The sequence below is a fragment of the Plectropomus leopardus genome, chromosome 13 (genome assembly GCF_026936395.1).
Source record: "Plectropomus leopardus strain MGB_pleo_1.0 chromosome 13, ASM2693639v1, whole genome shotgun sequence".
In the NCBI taxonomy this organism is placed as follows: domain Eukaryota; kingdom Metazoa; phylum Chordata; class Actinopteri; order Perciformes; family Serranidae; genus Plectropomus; species Plectropomus leopardus.
In genome coordinates this window covers 26,317,652-26,340,677 of record NC_142188.1, presented here as the reverse complement: position 1 = coordinate 26,340,677, position 23,026 = coordinate 26,317,652, and the positions used below count along the sequence as shown (strand labels likewise).

At 38.6% G+C, this 23,026-nt stretch overlaps 2 protein-coding genes across 3 annotated transcripts in view; one reads left to right on the top strand and one right to left on the bottom strand.

The window, feature by feature from the left end:
* vwc2 (von Willebrand factor C domain containing 2) overlaps positions 1 to 10,138 on the top strand; it is a 28,536-nt gene extending 18,398 nt beyond the window's left edge. The window contains exon 4 of the mRNA XM_042501717.2: positions 9,333 to 10,138. Within this exon, the coding sequence (XP_042357651.1) occupies positions 9,333 to 9,484 (152 nt within the window). The 3' untranslated portion in view covers positions 9,485 to 10,138. The remainder of the gene's footprint in view (positions 1 to 9,332) is intronic.
* The window catches only part of mocos (molybdenum cofactor sulfurase), a 76,580-nt gene extending 55,112 nt beyond the window's left edge, over positions 1 to 21,468 (bottom strand). Inside the window, exons 1-2 of one of the 2 annotated variants that reach the window (XM_088086238.1) lie at positions 21,223 to 21,468; positions 19,641 to 19,749 (exon numbers count right to left, since the gene is read on the bottom strand). The gene's annotated coding sequence lies outside the window, so the exon portion shown is untranslated. Of the gene's footprint in view, positions 1 to 19,640; positions 19,960 to 21,222 lie in introns of those variants that run through there. The other variant, XM_088086237.1, reaches the window with a different exon arrangement.
* Between the last annotated feature and the right edge of the window lie 1,558 nt (positions 21,469 to 23,026).

Sequence of the window (23,026 nt, the reverse complement as noted above, 5' to 3'; positions counted from 1 at the left end):
TCCTTATTCATTCCTATGACAGTTGCTCAGTGGCACATGGAGCCAAAAAAAAAGCTCAATAGCCACAGTATGAAATTACCTAGATCTACCGCATTGGGGGCTCCATAGAGCAGTGCACTAGGGACTTATAATGGCCAAGTGCAGCCAAGTGTGGCAGACTTGATTTATTTTGTTTGGGATGTGACGCTCAAAAAAATGCATCCACTGATTTACAGACATCTCTTTCACAATCTTTGTCTATGGGGAGAAAAAACATTTGGTGTCAAATGACCATGTGATGGATCAAGAAGTTGTAATTTCATGTTGCAATTCCACTATGAAAAGTGCCTTTACAGCCTGGCACTGTTTCTGGGGGCTTAAGGCAGAACCAAAGTTATGGTTGCAATGCTAACTGGGTTAACTACTATCAAGCTAATGTAAATTACGAGGTTAGTCAGTAAAGTTATGTGACATAAATGGGAGGAAATAGACAAATGCAGCTAACATGATCATGCTAGCCATGAGGTACAGAGGGCCTCAGGGATGCCGTTTTTTTTGTAGGCTGATGCAGAAATTAGCCCTGGTTCCCTTGTCAAAAAGCCTATGAAATTTTTCCATTGGATTTTGGATCATTGCAGAAACAACAAAAGTGTATGATACTTGCACGTGTTGTTCAGCAAACTTTCAGGATATTTGTAGCGTAAAAGCAATCTGCAGAAATGAAAACTAACATTAGGCTATAAACATCTGATTGATTTGACATCATCACCAGAACAAGGATGTAACGCTATGTCCTGCATGATGACGTTCTGTAGTCTCATTTAGCCATTTGTTCACAACCACCTTTTTTAACTCATTGAGTGCCATTGACATATATATACGTCAAGGTGTGTTTTTGGCAGCTGGCACAAGGGGGTGCTCTCACACTCCCTGTGTGTAATTTTGGGGCTGCTGGGATTCGTAGCTGTAGTTCAAAAGACGGTAGATCAAAATATGAAGTGGAGTAGACGGGATCAGAGAGCAGAGCGATCTGTACGGAGGCGATTCGAAACTACAGCAACGAAGCTACATCAATTCAATATCGGCATAAAATGCCCCCCAAAAAACGGAGAGGGTCAAGTGGCCACTTTCGCCAGCAGATGCTGGAAGAAACTCTCATGGATCTTTTTCTCAGCTTTCTAGAAAAAAGTGTTATTTTTGATGAAACTAGCCTCTGTTCAACTTCAGATAAATCAAGAATGGAACAAGGTGCAAACAAATGACTGAAACAAATGAATTTTTGTTCATGATGAAAAAGAGAGTTCCTTCTTTCATTTGAGCTATTCTGTGTTTTCAGAGTCTTTGTACAAAATATTCTATGGGTCTTGAAAGATGACTCAAAATGGCCAGAAAAGCTGGCACAAGCCAGTTTCCATTATGTATTAGGGCTGGCACTCAATGAGTTAAGAGATAAAATAATTTTAAGACAAAAGTCACAGTGGGGTATTCATTGATAAATTCTATGTTGATCAAAACACGAAAGTCTTTAAAGCTTGTGTTAATGTCAAACCTTATTTTAGGCTCATTACCAAAAAATCATTCAAAAAATGTACTGACTTCAATACGAGGATGCTGAAATGCTAACTTATTTCCAGGTTTGAGGATTTATTACTGGGGCACTCTATTGCAGATGCCGGTAAAAACTAAGGTTAGCATGGGTTACCATGGTTACATGTCTTGTATTAAGAGCTCCGAAGAGATATACAGTACTACTGTTTATCCATACAAAAGTATGTTGCACAATAGCACACATATGGGATGTGTAATGCATAGTATGCATAGAATATTTCAGATGCAGCACTAGTCTCGCTCCATTTACGCACATGATGGCAACATGCATGTTGTAAAGATAAAAAAAATGAGGCTAACCTGCATGTACCAGGCAAAAAGTCTACAGCTCTTCCAGCCTACGATCCATAGAGGACATGAAGATAAAGGTGCAGCATTGTTCATGTACTGTATGGTCTGATTAACCATAGTGTTGTTGTACCTTATTATAAAAACAAAATGTAATGAAAAAATGTTATTTGTTCCAAGATTATGCTTGGTTTTTCAGTGTGGCTTTATATTTCAAGGGAAATTGGAGAATGAGAAATACCTGATGAGTTTGGCTAATGTAACCCTGTCTATTACAACTTTGGCTGCAGCTGTACAAACTTCCCTGAACCAAATGGAGGGTTTAGTGAGCAGTTAATTAACAGCCCAATTATTGTTTCTTTTTAAAATATTACTTCAGCATACAAAAAAACGTAATGATGGCCGATGAATAATTCAGTTTAAGATGTGTGTTGTAACATGTGACACAGGGACTGTTGTGCAACGTAATCAGGAATAATAACTAAGTGTAATAAGTGTACTTTGATTTATTTATATATTTATTTTTTGATCAAATGGAATGAGAAAGTAGGACACTTTGTATCCTTCACAAAAGGCAGTTTTTTCCCTCCGTTTTTCACCTTTTAGTTTAATTCTTTCCATCACGCAGCTATATTTTATTATGTAAAGGTAATTTTCCACAACTGGACTTCAGAGTTATGATTGCGGTAGAACAGATAACGGTCACTATTATGAAGGTAATGGTTAGTCACATTATGTCTTAACAATTAGAGTACTGCTGGGTCACTAAGAGGTTTTCCGTTTTGGTCTGTTAGTTCGGTGTTAATTTTCTTCTGTATAAAAGTCAACAGTAATTTGACTTCCACATACATTTCACAAAACACAAAAATGGAAAGTCATAGAAAAGATCTTGGAGATTGGTGTCAGAGCTTTAAATACACTGTTTTTGAGGATTAAGTAAATCTCTCTCAGCGAAGTCTGTCACCTGGACACCGCTGAGATGGCTGGCAAGGGTTTGTGGCTCCGTCTCTGTGAAGGACATCGGTCGTGACAGTCGTGCTACTTGTGTGCAGCTGGGTTGTTCAGCCACAAAGATTATCAGTGGGCACAGTCGCCGGAGACAACATATGCAACCAAACATTCACAGGAGGTGGCACTTCCACAAAAGCTTACTGTCTGTAGCTTTGATGCAAGGCGGCTCAAATTTAAAAGTCTGAGTCTCTGAAAGAAATTATTTATTTTGTTGTTAAATCATATTCTCTCCCTCACAAAGTTCTCCCACTTACTGTCTTTACGAAGCAAGGTAATTTTTATTCGGCATTTATAATGCAAACGTACTCAAGAAATGCATTAAGATGAGTGATTTGTGCTATTCTTCTCTTTCCATTACCCTATAATGGAGCTCAGCAGGTTTTTTTAACATTTCAGAATGAAGCGGTGTGATGATCAGGATCTGTCCTTGTTTCCCTGTCTATTATCTGCCGCTGCTACGGAGCCAAAAGCCACAGGTGCTAATGGCCGTGTTTTTCACACGTTGTCCATGCCAACTTCTAACACGCTGTAGTGACAGTTTGGGTCCAACTGTTCATGCACATGCACAATCCATTTGTCTCTGTCTCTTGTTGAAAAGCTCTTGTGAAGCCTGATGCGCCTATAAAAATCTCTTTCTGCCACAGAGAGTGAGAGGCACAGAAAGACAGAGAGTGATGGAGAGACGGGGACATATTATATTAATGAAGCAGTGACAAAAAGGTGGGTGTTATATGAATGGTGGAATAATAGGGTGACAGCAATGAGTAAGCACAGTGGCACCAAATCCATGCATTAATTAACACAAATGAGTGTCATGCTACAGTGAATGACTAGCTGACAGGCTATGGTTTAATCCCAGCTCCAGGAGGAAGTACTTTTGATTTATTCTGTAAAGTGCATGATTATTTTTCACATTTTTCTCTCAGAGCATATCCTTGACATATGCGTCTTTTATTTGAGACACTGTGTTCTAAATGCCGCTAATGATGATGAATCAGTAGCGACAGCAGCCTGGGCCACAGGATGAGTTGTTATTCAGATAGGGTGTGTGCGTGTTCATCTGAAGACTTATAAATGTGTTAGGGTTGACATTTTGACAGGCCTCTGCAAACTGTTCACAATGATTGATGTGCCAGCACGCTCCTTCTGGGTGCTGCCGTCCAATGAAATGCGATGGCTGCAGCTGAAAGACTCCCCATTTATCAGCATCTTAATTATACAACAGAGTGGCTCAGGACCTTGTTAGTCTAAGGGAAATAGCCATTGTTATGCTATACCTGATGTTGTGGAAGCAATTCCCGCAGTGTTTATATTTTGCAGTGCGGCGTGAGAGATAATGGATGATTTATGAGCACTTTTTTCCAGCCACTGGTTGAGGACAAAGGCACTCTCACCAGACAAAAGTCTTCTCGTTGCGCCAAGTAGCACAGAAGGTAATGCTGCAGGTGATACAAGGAGGAGCACATTTATGTTTAGTATTGTCGGCTTTGGCAAGTGGATCCTTTGTGCACACAATGGTGGCTCATTTTTCTGCACGTCTCTGGGCGACTTACAGAGCTCAGTTCTTAACAGCTATTACCTTCAACGTCAAAATGTCCATTAGTGGGATCCAATTTCCGGCAAAATAATAAAAAAAGAACATTCCCTTGGGGGGGCACTTCAGAACTATATTAAAACACTGCGAAAGCTGCTTAATTTGGTTTTTATGCACAGTTACCACTCTTTGCATTCCAACCTTGAAGTTACATATGGAGGAAGGCCTTGACTGTGAAGGCTCATGAACACCCTCAGTTTCTTGTAGGCAGGTGTGTAGGAGGAAATGTCCATAGGCAAGAGAAGAGAGAGCTCAGACCTTCATCAGGGTAAAGCAGATTTTCTTCATCGCTCTGTTGTGTTTCTGAACAAAGTTTATTGCAGGTAAAAGGACAGTGTGCGGAAATAATGAGAAAGTCTGCCTATAGTGAGATTTATGCTTTGCTTGTTGTGTGGTCAATAAGGGCTTATTTATGCTCAATGTTATATATACGCAGACAGAGACAGACAGAGCCTTCTGTCCATACTTTGCGTTCAATTTGTCCATATTTGTTATTGTTTCTGAAAGCTTTCGGGTGTGGATGAAACAGAGCAGTACCACCGGAGATCGTGGAGCAGTGGTGTAGTTCTAGCAAGATAGGACGGCAGGAGATGACAAAGAAAATTAAATAATGGCAAACCGGAATTAATCGGTAATATATAATAATAAATAGTAATACACAGTGAAATTAGTGTAAAGAATTCTCTGTCCAGATGTCGGGATACATATAATGGTCTCACAGTCATCACCGCTGTCTAATGTGACCTCCGTTTAATGGTATAATATTACAACTTCTTCCACTGTCTTCTTGTTTGCTGTATGAAACTGTGGACTCTGCCCTCTAGTGCTACCTTTTGGCTGTATCTATGCCATGATAAAGGATGCATGAAAGCATGAGGAAAGTGATGTTTACAATACTTCAAATGGACATATTTGTTTTTGTACGTAAAGGGAGTGTAAATGAGCTTTGAGGCATGTGGAATAAAATACCATAGAGTGGTGCAGGAATGAGTCTTAAAACCAAGGATGAATTAGCACACTCAGTCATTTTCTTTTCTTTTTTTCTTTAAATGTTTTCTTTTTTTGGTTAGATGCTTGAAATAAGGTGTGTGGCTAACACAAGCTTAGAGACTTTCACGTTTTGTTCTGTGACATAAACTATGTCAGTAAATACCCCAGTCGTTAACCTTTAAGCTTTTGCGTGTCTTACAAAAGGGTTGCGAACAAGTGGCTAAATGAGACTACAGACCTTTATAAGGCTGAACACGGCTTTACAGCCACGTTAACCTTTTAGTTCTGGTGATTCAGAAAACATTGAAGTGGAATTCATTTGTGAAGATTATCTTGCTGATCAAAACATGTACAGTAAGTACTATAAAATTTTATTTGCCACAGATCTTATTTTCTCTGATAATCTAATATCCAATGGAAAAATCCTATTGGTTTTTTGGGGAGGGAACTAGGGTGACACTAACTTCCCTGGGTCCAACTAATAACCGTCAGCCCTGCAGCATGATACTGAATACCTCCCATGTGCAATGGCATCAAATCTGTGTGTAAATTTAACAAAAAAACTCAGGTTAAATTTTCCAGTTCCAGAACAAGACAGTGAAAGATATAATCATGTGAATCGGGTCCTTAGGAATTCAGTGTAATCACTGCAATCCCAGGATGCATCTCTTCCCTGACGGGAGCTCCGTCTGGCAGAGTGAAAATGTTTCTCTACATAAACCATGAGTGGTCTTTCAGTAGTCTGAAGAGCATGGTAATGACAGCCAATGGAAAATCTATTTTGATAAGCACAGAGAAAGGGAAAATCAGAACCTGCAAATCCCACCTTTAAATGAACCCTGGACAAAAACTGATATTCATCATGTCCAATGTGAACCGCACTAGCTTGATTCTGATTGAAATTCTGCCAGAAATGGCCACTGACACCTGCAGAGGCTTGTTCACAAATCTTGATGCTTGTGTATTATTTATTTTTTTATTTTTTGTGCTTCTTAGAACACTGTTTTGGGAAACAATCAATCAAAGCTCAGATGTGAGATTTTCCACCGAGAGAAATGAAATGAAGGGCAGTATTTTGGTCTCTCGTGTTCATTCTCTTCTTTGACTGCCTGCACTCAAGTTTGCTGCGATGTCATGAAACTTACCTAAAAGAAACAAGATAAGATGACTAACTGCTCTGAACTCCATGTGGAAATATGGTCATTGCGATGAATATGGCATCTAAAAGTAGCAATAAAGCAATAGCTGAAGTCCTGTCCTACTTTAAGACTCACTTGTGTCCCATTGGCCTTCATTCCACAATGCATTTTTGCACACAGGGTTTTCTTTCATCAGTCTTTGTGGAAATCTTAAATTTGTGGCTGGATAATTCTGCTCATATCCTCTTATATCTTACATACATATGCTAATATAGTTAAATAAATCTTCACTTCATTAAAGAATCAACCCACTTTGGCTTGAAACATTATCATATCTTTGTCATATAATTACACAATATAGCCACAGGTTCTGAAAAGTGAAGCCAATGTGGAAGTGCCTCATATCTGAATTCCTCTTAATGACTAGCAGGGGGCCACTCAGCTTGTTGCAAAAAGATAGACCGAATTAGCATGATGTAGTGTAACAAAAACGATCAGTTCCTGGTAAACAACTGGCAAGTTGCAGAGATTTTCGTTTCAGCTATAGTAGTGTCTTTAATCAACCAAATCTACCAGCACAGACCCTAAGCGATGTACTGCTGTGGATAGGGCCATGGAAAAACATAATTTTGCTACCCAAAAAGACCCACCTAGAAATGTCTATCAGTTCAAGTCTATGCTGTTTTAACTGATTTATCTTACATATTAACCGATTAAGGAGCAGGGGACCAGCAACTCAAATCTCCTGCTAAGTAAAATCACCATTTTTGTCAATGAAGTCTGGTCATTTTGAGATAACTGCTTCAATTCCGCATCTGAAAGGGCTGTCTGATGCCAAAGTAAACTATCTGAAATACAGCATAAACTTAAGGCCCTGACACAACAATGGTAGGTGGTCTGCCATCAGTCAGTTGTTGTTGAGCATCCGTTACCGTAGTCACTGCAGTGTCTCGCACTGCTGGTCCTTGCCATCACTTGTTGGCTTTTCAATGAATCAGCAGTGATAGCCAATAATTGGCAGTTCAGCTCAGTGCACGAGAAAAGACACAAATGTCAAGAAAGTAAAAACCAGGTGCAGAACATATGTGCTGGACGCAGGATGAGGACTGAGATGCAGGCGACATCAGGCGACACAGTAGGCAGCTTTTGTCACAGCTAGTTCTCTCATGTCGGTTTAGTGCTGGATCAACAACTCCGTGTTCTGAGAAGTAAAATTACTGTTTTTGTTAATGGAGTCTGGTGGTTTTGAGATAACGGCTTCAGTTCCCCTTCAGAAAGGACTCTCTGACAGCAAGGGAAAGGGATAAAAATATTCAAAGTACAGTGTAGGCTTAAACTAAACAGATTTTTTAAGGTTAGGCTGTTTTAGGTGCCTACAAACTAACCAAATAAGGATGTTGTCAATGTGGGTTTTCTTGGGGTTCTCCAGCTCCTCTAAAGACATGCAGTATAATTGGCGACTAAATTACCCGCAGGTGAGAATGTGAGCGTGAATAATTGTCTGTCTCTATGTGTCAACCCTGTGATAGTCCTGCCCAGTGTCAGCCAGGCTTGGCTCCAGCCTCCATGGTTACGGATAATTAATGGATAAAAAAAACTGAATTACAGATATCTGCAATACATATCCAGTCCAGGTATTAAATGTTGCCATGCTTGCTATACTGACTATCAGCAATAACACATACACAGCAATCCCCAGTGCTCACATTAGCTAATATTATCCACCATTTGCTCCTATTCACACCAGACCAAGTATCAGCAAAAAATCCCTGAGTGTGTAATTGGACTATAGGGTGAGTTTTATTGTTCATGAATTCAACTTTTCATTCAACAGTGAAAGTATGTTCTTCCTTCAAATGTTACATTAACTCACTTTATCACAGCCAAATAGCTGTCTCCAGCCTGTGCACGGACATCTTTTCATATATTTTAAAGACTCAATGGGTTTGTTGTGGCACAGGTTATAAACTGCACATAAAGGAGGAAGTGTCTCCTGGCACTCAGCAAATGCGAAATAAAATGCTTACGATAATACTATGTTAGTCTGGGCCAACGTATTGATTCACAGGCTATTTATCCTGATGTTTAATGTCTCTTAACACATTTATCGACAAAGACCAAGCAAGATTTTATATTCACAGAAGTACAGATTTGCAGGTTTTTGCATTTCATATTTCACCTGCACCCAGACTGATAAGGGTGTCTGTAAATTCACGGAATTTCAAACTGACTGGGATCCTTCGAGCAGCACAAAGAAATGTGACTTTGAATTGTGTGTTCAGTGCTTAAACTGCGTTTTAACACATTGATCAGTGTCCTTGGTGGGTCTAGTAGCAGAAAAATAACAGACGAGTGTGACCTCGATGACACAGGTATTTTTCTTCTTTGCAATTACTCGAGCACCAACATAAAGATACATTTTCTGCTCTGTGTATTAGTGTGCAAGTCATATTTTGAACTATAAACCATTAACTGACCTTTCATCAAGTTTCCGTTGATTTAGTTTGACCGCAGCACAGTTCCCACAGCATATTAAATCACAGGAGCAAAGCAAATCACGCATTTTCAGTCTGACCTCGATAAAGTGACATGTTGCTGACAGCACAAAAGAAACGCATGAAAAATATATAAGGCCAATTTGAGATTCCATTTGAAAACACATTATAAGGCTTGTTTTCTGATTCCCCCTATACTTTGTATGTTCTTCTCGTCACCACCTACAGGGCCAAATTGCTACGCGGACACATCAGTGATACCGGCCGGCCGAGAGGTGAAGATTGATGAGTGTACAATCTGCTACTGCACATATGAGGAGGGCACGTGGCAGATTGAGCGTCAGGCCACCTGCAGTAAGAACGAGTGCCAGCGGAGCTAGAGACTGGCACGGTCAGAGGGGATTTTGGCACGCAACACCAGCGCCAATCCGCATGTTAACTCTCGGCCTTTCACTCAGTCTATCGGACATCAGGGTCGGACAGCAGCCCCCGAGCATTTCAGCATTTATAGTCACAAAAAAATGCTTTTATGAAAGTTTATAATCCATACACAGAATATCTATTTATCTATGTATTAAATTATTTATGAATATATTCAAATATAGGAGTCATTAATGCTGAACTAGTGAAAAAATATTTTTTATAGCCTCTGTATTTTATTAAGCAATGTATTGGACCAGAGGTCAATAAAACAGAATGTATAGAAAACACACAGCTGTCTTTGGAGGTGAAAACCTCAATGTCTCGGTGTCACCTGACAAATCCTGACACCCGTCTCTCTACCACCAAAGTGCAGACTATGTGCGATCAGTTTCAGAATGATGGGCAAAGATTTGTTGTTTGGGAAGATCAAGTGTGGAGTTTAAAAAGCACGATGAGAAAAGCGAAGGAAATTCAAAAGGACTTGACTGTTTCCTGATTTCTTTGATCTTTTTTGGATGTTCAAATGTCTTTTGATTTGAAAGTGCTTTTTTGTATTTCTCTTGGTACCGTGTGTTCATGTTTCAAATAAATGCCAATCTGCGCTCTGTAAATGCTCAAATGGTGCTTTTCAGCTGTAGGTCTCCTTCGCTGAAAGGATGGTGTTGTGCATTTTAGCGACTTTCAACTGAATAAAATGTTTTGCAGTTTTCACTTGAGTCGACAAATGAGATGGTGCGATCAAGCCAATTTATTCCAATTTTTGTGTTTGAGATATCACAGGTTACCTTTGGATGTGACAAATGTGAACAGATCTGCTCATTAGATGTTGGCATTTTCTTTTTTTCAAAGTCCCAGGATGAGAACTGTTTGTGTGAAAACTGCAGGTAAATATTTAATGAGTTGTCACGAGGATATTAAGTTATTTAGCAATGCTGCGGTTTCATTTGCAACAGCTAATATAAACAAGAGAGGTTGAGAATATAGGACTTCAATGGTTGCTCTCGGATATTCAATAGTGGCCTGTGGACACTAATGTCACTGGTACCAATTTGCTTTCAAAAAATAAGAAATTGAAAGGTCAGGAGACTTGCAACACATTGTTCTTGTCTTCATCTTCCGTTTGAGGATGAGAAGTAATAAATGGATGTATCTGGTAGAGCCCTGGGGCCCATCGACCAGCAGATCAAAATGACGATTAATAATTTAAGTTCAGGTTATGATCGCTGAAGGGCAGGCCTGTGATGAACAGATGCAGATGTTGTTTTCCTGTTTTTCCCTGTCATCTTTTGCATTTGCAGCATGGCGCTCTCTCTGTGTCACCCCTTTTGCAATGTTCTGGCCACTCCACCAAACTCTTTGATCAAGGGGTTGCCAGACAACGATGTAGCATCTCCAGCAGTGAGACGTGCCTGTTAGCCAGTCGGCAGGATCGAGGTAAATAAGCCTAAATGCATGTACATGCTACGTGACAGGCTCCTCTCAGAGCAGTAGGGGAGCGGTGGCACAGATCTATTAAGGTTTTCTGGCCAGCCTTAACTCCTCTGTTTCTACAACTGTAAAGGTCCTCTCAAACCAAACTCATTCATTCAAGGAAAATAGGGCTTGTGCTCTTGCATACAAACCGTAAATGATGGTGGGATTTTTCTCTCCTGTCCACCAGTCCTCACCAGTAATACAAAGTGCTCATTATCATGTGACCCCTCAATTTTCTTCTATTTAGAGGAATTACTGTGGTGTCGTGTCCATTCTTTCATTTTACAAGGTAATACTTTACTCAAGTCTAATTGTCCAAGCGGCTTACCTGCTGTGTGTCAGCCGGTAAAGTAATGACTCTGACCAGGGATGTTATCTGTCACCCCTATCCCCCCTGTCCACATCATTAGCATTCACAATTGGCTTTAGATCAGTTCACAGTCATTCAACATCAGCCCTGCGTATGACTGGATGGACGGAAGAAAGCCATGATTAAGACGGCCTAAAAGTCTACTCATCACAAACGAGACTGGGTCTTTTACTTTGAAATAAAATTCCCAGAGTGGTAGGCATCTACACGCCTTCAAAGACAGGCCATTAATTGGACACATCTGTTGGAGAAACCCATAAGAGATTAGCCTGGTCTCCCCAAAGCCCTAACTATGTAATTAGACTTCTGCCCTGTTCTGGACAATGCACACCGCTGCACTGAGATGAGATGTGTTCATATTACAGTAAGTGATGAAATTCATTATTCATCTATAGCAATCAGCCAGCTCTGTAATTTGAAATTAAAGCATCATAAGCTGAAAGTTGGAAAGTTGAAAGGTTCATCAGCGCTTCTTCACAACAAGACTTTTATTAGCTCACAAATATTAAGGCATTTAATGAGATGTCCCCCAGAATTATTGGCTCTTGATAAAGGATTGTGAGATGTTGTAAACTAAATGACCAATGACACAACTGAGCTGCACTCTGTAACTTACAGGTTTATAATATAATAATTATAATCTATCATATATATATCTAATTGTATCTAAACTATTTCTTACACTTAGTGTTTCTTTTTTAGCCATGCTAGATGCACTGGTAAAACACTTGTCACTTTCTATATTTCCACAGTCATACTTCAGTTTGAGCTGATTAAAATGTATGAAAAGTAAAAGGAAAAGCAGGTCTTAACATGGAAAAAAAACTCATTCCACTTAAAAATACAAGAATGTCGACACAGACCGGATTGAATTACAGGAGGACCAGAGGGTCGGCCATAAAACAGTCAGAAATTGTCACTGTAATTATTACTGTGGATGGGAATAATTACTCATGTATGCTCTGGGATTAAAATCACTGACCCGAACAGGTGATGTAAAAATCAAGCCACCTCCCCTGAAGAAATTAGTACATTTCGAATGGGGCTTTGGTCTTGTTTTACCAATCCGTGGTGTCAGAGCATCACATTTTTTAAAAAGCAACGTTAAAATGTTTTCTCTGGAAGCTTTAGAGACCTATTTTGTTTTACATGGTATGTTAGAAGTAATGTGTTTTCCTGTTTGACCTTACTCTGTGCTGCTGATATTGAAAATGAACAGAGACTGAAGGATGAAAAACTTTATTTTAGTGCACTGACACATTGCTGTCCTTGATTTTGTGGGGTTTGACAAAAGTTACTATGAAAACGAAGACGTGTCTGAGGCAAGTGATAATGAGGATTTTAGTTTTGTGATCAGTCAGAGGAAAGTTAGAGCGTGAACATAACAATATCAGCTCAGACGACTTAAACTCAACAGCCAAAAGAGGACTCCTGACTCGGCTGCTGTTTTGTGGTTGAGGCTGAAAATTCGACTTTAAATGAATGGGAGTCTCAATTTTTATGTTAAAAATACTGAATCAACAATGTTCATGTTTTTAACATTGAAATATTAACATTAAGTCAATATCATCTCAATGTACCTGCTGTCAACTTTACCGCCAACATATCCCAAATTAAATGAGGACTGGAGAACAACCATTTCAGGGTTGTGTAGCCTGTGCAGCTGTCCATGGTGCTGAAAACAGGCTGCTTTGCAGGATGAGAGGGACGCCCTTCAGTTCAATATTGGGGGTGGCTGTTTCAACGCATGTTGTTTGTGGTGGTGTATTTTAGCGTTATTTCACTGTCACCAATAGCTGCAATATTGTCTTGGCAAATTGGTCCATCTGTTGTGGCCTAATATTTCTAATATTTTAAGGGGATCTGGCGCATTATTATGGACAGTACTGCTTCCTCTTGGCAAATCCTACCCACTGTGCCATGATGATGATGAGTTGTCACGTTGAGGTGTAATGGTTGGAGATGATTGAGAAAGGGTGAGGAGGTCATGGTTAGGGCTCTATTAGCCAAAAATAGTAGGGTGGCACTTGCCAAGAAAAGAATTGGGATCCATAATAACATGAATTGAGCAGGGAGTGAGCAATCAATAAGCTAGGTAGTTCACTAAAAAAAAAAATCACACAAAAAATGTGAAAATCAAGCACAATTATCTTGCTGTCTCTACAGGTTGTAAAGGGTTATCAAACGGCTATTGTAACATGTTTGTATTTGTTGCTGAGGATGTTATGCCAACTGGCATTAGGCTAGGCTAATAGCCAGCCATTAGCATGTCTGATTTCAAAATACGATCTCATTTTAACTCTCACTGGTGCCAGCAAATTCCAGGCTTCTGATTAAATCACAGCCTAATAATGTGAAGTTTAATTCAACCAGCCTGAGCAATTTGGAGAAAACAGATAGACTAGAAACAGATATGGACATTTGTTATTGAAATAAATCAAAATTTACAAGAACAGTAGCACACTTAAACTAGTTGCCATCACAGCCGCAATACAAGGATCTGCAACTTAAAGCGAATGTGGTCCTGGAGGCATAAAATGGGCAGCAACCTTGCCAGAACACCAATTTTTGAATTCTATCTTCATTTTGATTTCAGCACACCTGATCTTATCTGTATCTGTGTCTGTGTACAGTTGTGATGCCATCACAGTGACAAAATCTGTCCACAGTCAGACAAACACCTAGCAAAATACTCAAAACCACTTCTGTGGTATTTCCTGCTGAGACAGGTGTCTCCAGGACCACTTTTTGCCACGATGACACACACACACACACACACACAAAAAAAAACCAAAAAAAAAAACACAATACCAGGCCCTCTGCTGTGGCTCATAATTAAACTCAAACTTAATGCACACAGATGAACTATTTCAATGTTACCTTTTCTGGTTGGGCTAAATTATATACATCCATTTTTAAAACTTGTATACTGACAAGCTAAACTAAGAGACACACATGGATGATTGACTAACAAAGAAAACATTAAAGATTTATCAGGGTAGTTTGTCTTTAAGTCCTTAAGAGAAACAGAATTTTTCAAAAAACAATTTAAAGTCATATTTTCAGATAAAGGGAAACTTTTCCTTTCCAGGAATAATCTTAACAGCATCTACAATTCAAGCTGTGAGCAGACACCTCCTCTGAGACTGCTGGCAGCTTCATAATGGTAAGTGGAATGAGAGTGAATAACAAAAGCAAAAAATAAATGATTCACAATATTGTATTGTGCAGAGCTGTTGTAATTTACTTGTTTGCAGCAAGTATGTGTTTTCATGGGGATGCCAGAAGCCACCTCAGGCCAGTTATGGTCCCCCACAATCTGCGAGTAATGGTCTGTCATGGGGCTGACTGCCTCATACAGTCACCTTGTTTCACCTACTGACTGCACTCAGGAGACATGCGGGGGAAAGCACTAGTCTGTCAGATCCTGTGTGTTAGCTCCATAGCTGTTTTGAAAGGGATTGTGGGTGATATTATACTTAAAAGTTTAGTCTAACTAAACATCTAAAAGCATCACATACACAGAAATATCACTATTTAAATACTGACTAAACTGTCCCTGCCTTTAAGCTTTTAACAAAAGAACATTTAGAAAATGAAGAATGCATGTAAAATACAATCTCTGTTTACATATAATGAGAATCGAAACATTCAAAATAATGTTTTTCTCCCTTTAAATTTGGTTTATTAATACGATTGCTTTAAGTAACACTTTTGATGTCCTCTGTACCATCTCATCGTATGTCTTTTTGATTTTTTTTTTTTTTTTTGCACTGCAAAGACAAAAAGATGTCAGCTGACCTGAAGTGATTCAGAGAAGTGCTCTACAGAAAGGATCAACTTTACATTATAAATGACCTCCACAAGTTTGAAATCACACAAGGTGATTGCATTAATATTGCATGTTTCTAAGTATTTTACTCACTGTTTAACTTGCAGCACATGTTGTGATATAATATTTCACGTATAGCTGCAGAAATATTTCATGGCGCCTTTCCTTTTGTTATGAAAAATTAGGTAAATTTAAATTGATCCTATCGTCATTTACAGTTTGGGTTAGCTTTTCCTCGTAATGAAAGAAAATGTTTTTTCATTGTATTTTGCAATCTAAAGCCACTTCTAATAAGAGATAGTGATACTCCTGCCTTTAATAGGCAGAGTAAAAGCAGCTAAAAGCACCATTTTAAATAATGTATGAGTCAGTACTGATTCAGTGTAACTCATGGTTAAAATTCTCATATTTTTTCAATATTAAACATAAGGAGCACTTTAAATTAGGCTTTTAATGTCAAGCGTCAATATAAACTCAATATGTCACAGTTGATTCAGTCACATTTTGCTTTCCAGGAAGTTATGTCAATATTATGTTCTGAAAAGTTTATAAGAAATGCAATTTTCATCTGGAGCTTATGAAATGGGTTTCTAAAATCCAAATTATGTATTTATTGGCTAAATTAAACAGAAAAAACTGAAGACACAGTCAGCAAATCAAATGCAATACACTTTTTCCTCAAATTCAGGAAATCTCCTTACGGTTTGCCAGCGACCTTGCAGTTTTGTCTAGGCACTACAAATTTACTGCAAATTCTAAATATAAACATTGCAACATGCATCAGAAGTTTTTGGAAAAGCTGCCATGAAATCAGGTATTTCAGGCTGCAACAATCACAAAAAAAGTCTTACAAAATCCCGACGGGATTATATAAAGGATAGATGACATGGCAGCTCCCTAAAAGTAAAGCCAAAACATCTTGATCACCCCCTGGTGTCCGGCTGCAGTACAGGTCATAAACCCCACCCCCTCCACGTTAGCTGATTGGACAGGGGCCAAACTTAAAACTCAAAGCACATATTGTGTAATGTTTTCCTGATTGGTTTGTTATGCGTTATTAGTTATCTGAGGCTATAAAAAGGGGGTGTGATGTCATGATTTAAAGCCGTGTGTTTGTCAAATGGGTTTGGGCTGGAACCCGATACCGCGGCTCCATTTCCCACTCGCTACTGTTCGGACTCTCCAAAATGACATCACCAATACAAGATTGCAGCACCCATATCCGCAATATTTTGGCTTCATTTTTGCACAGTGGGAGGATGTAGAGATGTGTTGTATATCATTTTATACAGTTGCTGGCGTGGACTGAAAAGTCATATGTTCATACACAACGCTTGCTTTGTAAAAGAAAATAATGTTTCCCCAACAATGTTACAGGCCTGGCGCACCAACGAATACACGTGTCAGAATAGGTATTTGCATGTTTAAGTTACTGCAGTGGGGAAAAGGCAAAAGAGGTCACAGGTAAGCTAAATGACCACGGTACCACCATCCAAAAAGAATAAACTGCGTAACGTGCAACTCAATACATTCACTTTTTTCTCAACTGAGCCAGGGAGCAAAAATAAAGATGGGAAAGGAGAGTGATGCTGTGGTGACATTCTTCTCACAGCCAAGAAAGATAACGTGCAACAGTGAATTCTGCACACTTTGCTCTTTGTAAAACAATACAGTGCCTACAGACAACCTCCCCTTGTTGTTTCACTTCGTTTTAGGTTTTTAACAAACAAAGTGAACAAAAATTTCAACACAAATAATGATTTTGCTGATCCCCCGTCCCACTGGACTGAAGCCAACCATGCCAATTAGTCATCCCAGGTGTTGCGTCTGTTTAGGTTTTTTTTTTCGGTGTGTACCACCGGGCCTGAAAGAAATTATAGGGGAACCACTGAAACTATTCCATCTGATCAGCAACACGGGGTGTTTATGTGCAAAGGACAGTGGAAGGCCATGACTGTATAAAGAGAAAGATTTATTAGGGTATTTGTTTGGATGTCGACAGTATTTCTCCAGAATGGCTGTCTCCACCTTTAAAGTGGCTAACATACAAACTCTGAGACCCATCACATGTTGTCCTATGAAGTTTGGGGCTGACAGATTTACTTACATTTGAATGGTAAAGTACACAGAAAAGGACTTAATAAGGACTGAGATAATAACAGACCTTTTCTTCATAGCTGATTTATCTTCATCAATAAAAAGCACTTTGGACTTCTAAAACATTCTTCCCTTTTGACATTTTTGATATGTTTCTCTTCTGTGACTCATTGAAAGCCATATCATTTTTTAACTACACACACTTGAGGGAGATACTAGAATTAATGTTTTCAATTTCTTTCAAAAGCTGTTTGACAAAGTCTTTTAATGCGCTGAGTGGAATCTGTAAAGCCTTGTTGAGTCTTTTGAAACGACATGTTATTGTTTTATGAAATAGTTATATCATATTGCAGTACAAAATATAGAAACAGAAGTGATCTCATGAACATGTCAGGACTTTATGAGAATGCTTTTTCAGCTTGGTTTGTCTTTAAAGTTCAGAATACAGATGCCATTTGATTGAAGTTTTAGATCAAAACACTCCAGTGCCAACTTCAATCTGAAGTTTTGAAAGCATGGGTTTACTTTCATGATTTCAAATACACGAGTGTAAGCCCGATGGCCCGATCTGTCTGCAATCTTATGAAATGCATTAAAAGCTTTGTGAGACAATGATTTGACAGAGGTGAAAATGTTCCACGAGCCCGCGAGAAAGGGAAATAAGTAAAGGGTGAAAGAGCAGTTTACCCGCCTGCATCTATAGCAGGCAATGTTCGGGAACTGTGATTAATAATATCTCCAGAATGCAGCTCTTAAAATCTCATCCGATACAGCGACAAGAATTCACTTTCCCATAATGCTCTAATGATCTACCTTCATGGACTTCTCACTTATTAGAAGTGATTAATTATGTAGGATTTTGTTTTTTTTGCTGTGAATGTATCTTCACACAGGAAGAGCTAGATGACAGCTGAAGGTTATGAATATTTAATGTCACATTTGCAGCGTTTATTTCAATTTCTGAGGGAGCACTGAGCTTTTAACCGGAATCACTTTAAATAAAAGAAGGCTTGTTATCTGTAAGTGCATTTAGGCTTTCTGCTTAATACGGGACTGTTATCAGCGGAGCGGTTCATTAGTAGATTTGCGATTCTCCTTTCAGAGAGCCGGGTCCCTTTGAATTTCCGCTGAGAGACGACAGAGTGAATTCCAGCCTTCTGTTTCTCCGCTGGCGACTTTATTCCTCCAAATTTTTACTGTTCTGAACATTAATTTCACTGGACAGCTGCTAAATGCTGGTAAAATGCTTTGAGGATTCTATTTGCACCTTCTGAAATGGTTTCTAAGCACATCACCTCAAATCCATTAAATCCAGCTTTGAATCTCCTGACAGTTCTGCGAGTCATCCTTGGAGCCACATGTAACATTCCCATGTGATTACGACGCTCCTTGATCAATCTGGGTGAATCACTTCATGATTGAGCGCATGACTCTCCCGAGTCTTGGGCCTGAAATTGTCCTTTATAGATTTGGTATTATATCTCCAGCACTCCTCCTCAGCCATTAGCCAGACATTCACATTTTCAATTTCACCTCTCCGCCTTGTCTTGCCTCAAGATGAGAGTGACACTGTTGCAGGGCTGGATTGTCGCCCCATTCATACGTCCGTGGAGCACATCTTACACAGTAAGATATGCTTAGATTACTGGGTTTTAGAAAGACAGGATATGGGAAGCAAATGCCTAAGTTGGCTTTGTGTTAGTGTTAAGATGAAATTTAAACCCAGGATGAAGCAAATCCCCTATTTTCTCTAAATGACACGGGTTAGATGGGTGACTGCAGGTTCAATCTGACCCTATCCATCACAGGCGGTTACAGGCCAGGTAGGTGTGTAATACGGCTTAGAGCATCTTGGAGGACAGCATTTCAGCATTTTATCCACAACAGACAGCCTACGCCAATGTGACCTGCTTGCTGAACACTTTCCAAGGGTGGTTCAATTCAGCAGTGCGCCGCTGAGCCACGCACATCTGCATAAGTTGCTGTCAGCCTGGAGATAGTATTGTGGATTGTTAGGTTATCATAGAGGGAGCAGCTTTTGTGCACGCCCTGTAGAATACTAAGCGTTTGTATTTGCAACACAACATTCATCCTGGGGTATTCTTTTTTTTTATTCTCTATGGCCCTTGTATGGTAATTCATCATCCAGGTCTTGGTACATGCTGTGAGAGTGCCCAGAGAAAGTATTAACCAGCGGTTCACATGCTGCTGTAGATTCCCTTGGGATATTTTGAACATGAAACCTATAAGGATGTCAGACCTCGATGCAAACAAGCTGGCAGTATTATTGTGGGTGTTTTTTTTGTTTTGTTGCCCTCCCAAAGAACATAAAAAGCCTTACCTGGGTACAGAGGAAATGAAGGTTCAGACTGTGGGCGACCACTCCTTGGTTTCTATGTTTCAGCCTCAGAAGCAGGTAATTTCACTTTGGTCGAGGGGATGGAAACAGCCTGGGTGGGCAACATGTTGGAGGTTTAATAATGGAAAGCAAGGTCTCGGGGGACAAGTCCATCTTCCTGAGTAACAGAAAAAGTCCATTACCCGTGGTGTTTCTTTGCCTAATGCAACTTCTTATTCGTAATTGAAAATCAGAGGTGTGTTGTTGCACACAGATCAAAAGCACGAATGTGGAGTGGTGTCCTGTGAGCCACCTGTAGACACCTCCTGACAGAGCCAAATATATCCAGAAAATTCGTTCACAAGCCTTTTTGTCTGATGCACCCCCACCAGATGAGCTCAAGTAGCCCTTCATCAGCACCACCCTTCATGATTTTAAAGTGGATGTGAAGTAACACTACACAGACATGGACACTGGACTATGTGCAACTGAATGGTTTATTTTTAGGATTGGTTTGGTGAAGCTTGCGTCCTACAACTACCAACTGTAGACAGGACCCTTACATATTTCAATGCTTTATCCAGTACTTGAACTATTTCTATTGTTATACATTATTTTAACTAAACAATTTTACTGTTTATCTATTACTTTTAAAATAAATATGTAAACTATTTTAATTGTTTATATTTTACTTTAAAAAGAAGATTGTAACAATTTGCCTGGGTTTTAAAGGGTTAATAGAACATTTTAAATGTTTATATGTTTATCCATTATTTTTATTAAATAGTTCAACAAACTTTTCATACATCAACAACTTTTAGTGTTTATGCATTACTTCAACTAAGTCTTTCAAGTGTTTATCTATCACTTTAACCTGGATGGAAAAAAATGGTGAGAAGATTGGTTTGATTTCTTTCAAAAACATAGTAACAAGGCACTAAACAATGAAGCTATGACCCCCAAAAAATAGCCAGAACAGTAGATGTAGTACAATAAATTAAAGTGAAAGTTAGTAAAAAAAAAAGAAAAACAAAACTAAAAAATAAAAGAAATTAAAAAACAAAAAAATGACCTAGGAGCAGTTTTTAAAATGTATAAGAATTCTATACCATATTTTTAAATATTAAATTATGTTTATTATAAATATAGTTCTTCTGCAAGTTTTATAATTTCCTGAATCAACTAAATTCTTGCAAATATTCATGTAACATTTTAAAAACAAGTTGCTATTTACCTTTCCCCCTCATGTTTTGAAGAAATGTTCCCAATTTGCTCAGGGCTCAAAGGTTTAAATACTTGTGAAAGGCACCTGAAAGCAGCACAATAAAACAAATGTCACTCCAGGTTTCACAGGATGAACTATTTCAATTATTTAAACATCTTTAACTAAACGTTTCCAATGTTCTTTTGGCTAACTGTACCGGACTATGCTAACCCTGCTAGCATGCTAAACTAGCATATTAGCAAACCCTTTAACCCAGTGCCTTTCTCTTTATGTTGTCATGGACTTGAACGGGTTAACTCAGTTTCCCTAAGTGAAATGCAGTCTCTTTCTATCCTGAGGAGGTTGTGTGAAGGTACTCACCTCTTCCAGGACAAAGCTGGCACTCTCCACAGGTAACTGGCTGCACTGTCATGGCTGTGGCTCCGTCGTCACTTGGCCAGCACGCGCTTGCTGTCTTAGTTCACGTGCAGGTGTTATGGCCTATAAATAAACAGCTGTTGGTGCTGCTGTGTGTCAAGTTTTCAGCCGTTTCCTCTTCGGACGTCTCCGTTGCAGAATCAGTCCTGCTTCTTATGTCTCTCCAGGTGAGACCAACTATTGACTAACAATCCTTCACCACACCCCGCAAGTGTACCGTCACTACCGGCCCATTTCCTGTCTAAACCACACCCATGTGTACCATGGATGTATCCTAATGAAATATACATCCATGACTAACTTCCTTATAATACATCCATGTTTACTCATGATCATATCCATAAAGATATAATTTGCTATAATGACGATACAGGCATTAAATATTTTAACTAATATATATTTTTTTATATTTCAATGGGGAAATCCTATAAACAAACATTTTTAGGTTTACACCCTTCTTTCAGTCTTCTCTTTGTTTTGTTTCCTCTCTTGCTCTTACAAATAACAAAAAGAGCAACAGATTTTGAGACAATTAAAATAAACTTATTTGGCAAAATCCCCTGATGTGACATGAATATAAATTATTTTTGTTTGCTTGCTTTTGTTTCTGTCTATGTAAATTCTTTTTTAATTGATTTATCTATTGACATTATGATTGTTTATTAGTCATATTTGTTATGTTCTGTGTAGAATGTAAGTTATCTGTGTATACATCGCTCATGTATATTTGTGTTCTTGTTTGCCTGACATATTTTATACATATTTTTGTTAAATAAAGCTATGGAAAAAAGTACACAGTAGAAAAAAACACCCATGTGTTTTTGTGATGAACACTCTGAACTGTTTTACAACTTTTTGGCATTATTCTCACAGCAAGAAATTCTGGAGAGACATATGCAAATTCATCATGACCCATATCTTTATATTATTTTGGGAAAACATGGTGTTTGGCTTTCTCAGTTACCCAAGAAAAGAAGACAAATCATTCTTTTTAATGAACCCTTAGTTACTGTTTGGAGCATTTTACTGGCTTTTCATTCTTCATTTCTTGAAATTTTTGGCTGCATTCATGCATATGGCATACATTTTGACAAGATTGCATATTTTTGTTTAATCTATAAATTCCCATCTCAGCTCCTAAAATAAGTCTAAAATACACATACAAAATTGTTACATTCATACTCTTAAGTGCAAAAAAAATGTGCCATTGAAACCCATTCAAACTAATAAAACAGTTCATTTCAAATAGCTTAAATATGCCAAACCTTTGTCATTTGCATAATTACCAGCTTGTTGATGATGATTTTTGAACTGCTCTAGTGTGGTCATTTGCATTTATCTTTGGATCCTTATTTCTCCTGTTCATACCTGATAGTCCTCCATTTCTGGAATCTCATTGCCAGACTCAAGTGCTATCCCTGAGTAATAATTAGAGGTACTTGTACTTTACTCGGTTATTTCTAATTTATGCAAGTTTATACTTCTAGTCCACCAAATTTCTTAGGCTGATATTGTATTTTTACTATGTCTGACAGCTTTAGTCACTCTTCATATTACAGTTTTTGACCCCCTTCATGTCCAGTGAATCTATATTAAGATTTGCTAATTTTGAATGTTTGTGACAAACTGAACAATGAAGATTTAAAAATAAAAATATTTAAATATATATATATATATATATATATATATATATATATATATATATATATATATATATCTTCTTGGATCAGCTGAAAAATGCATCATC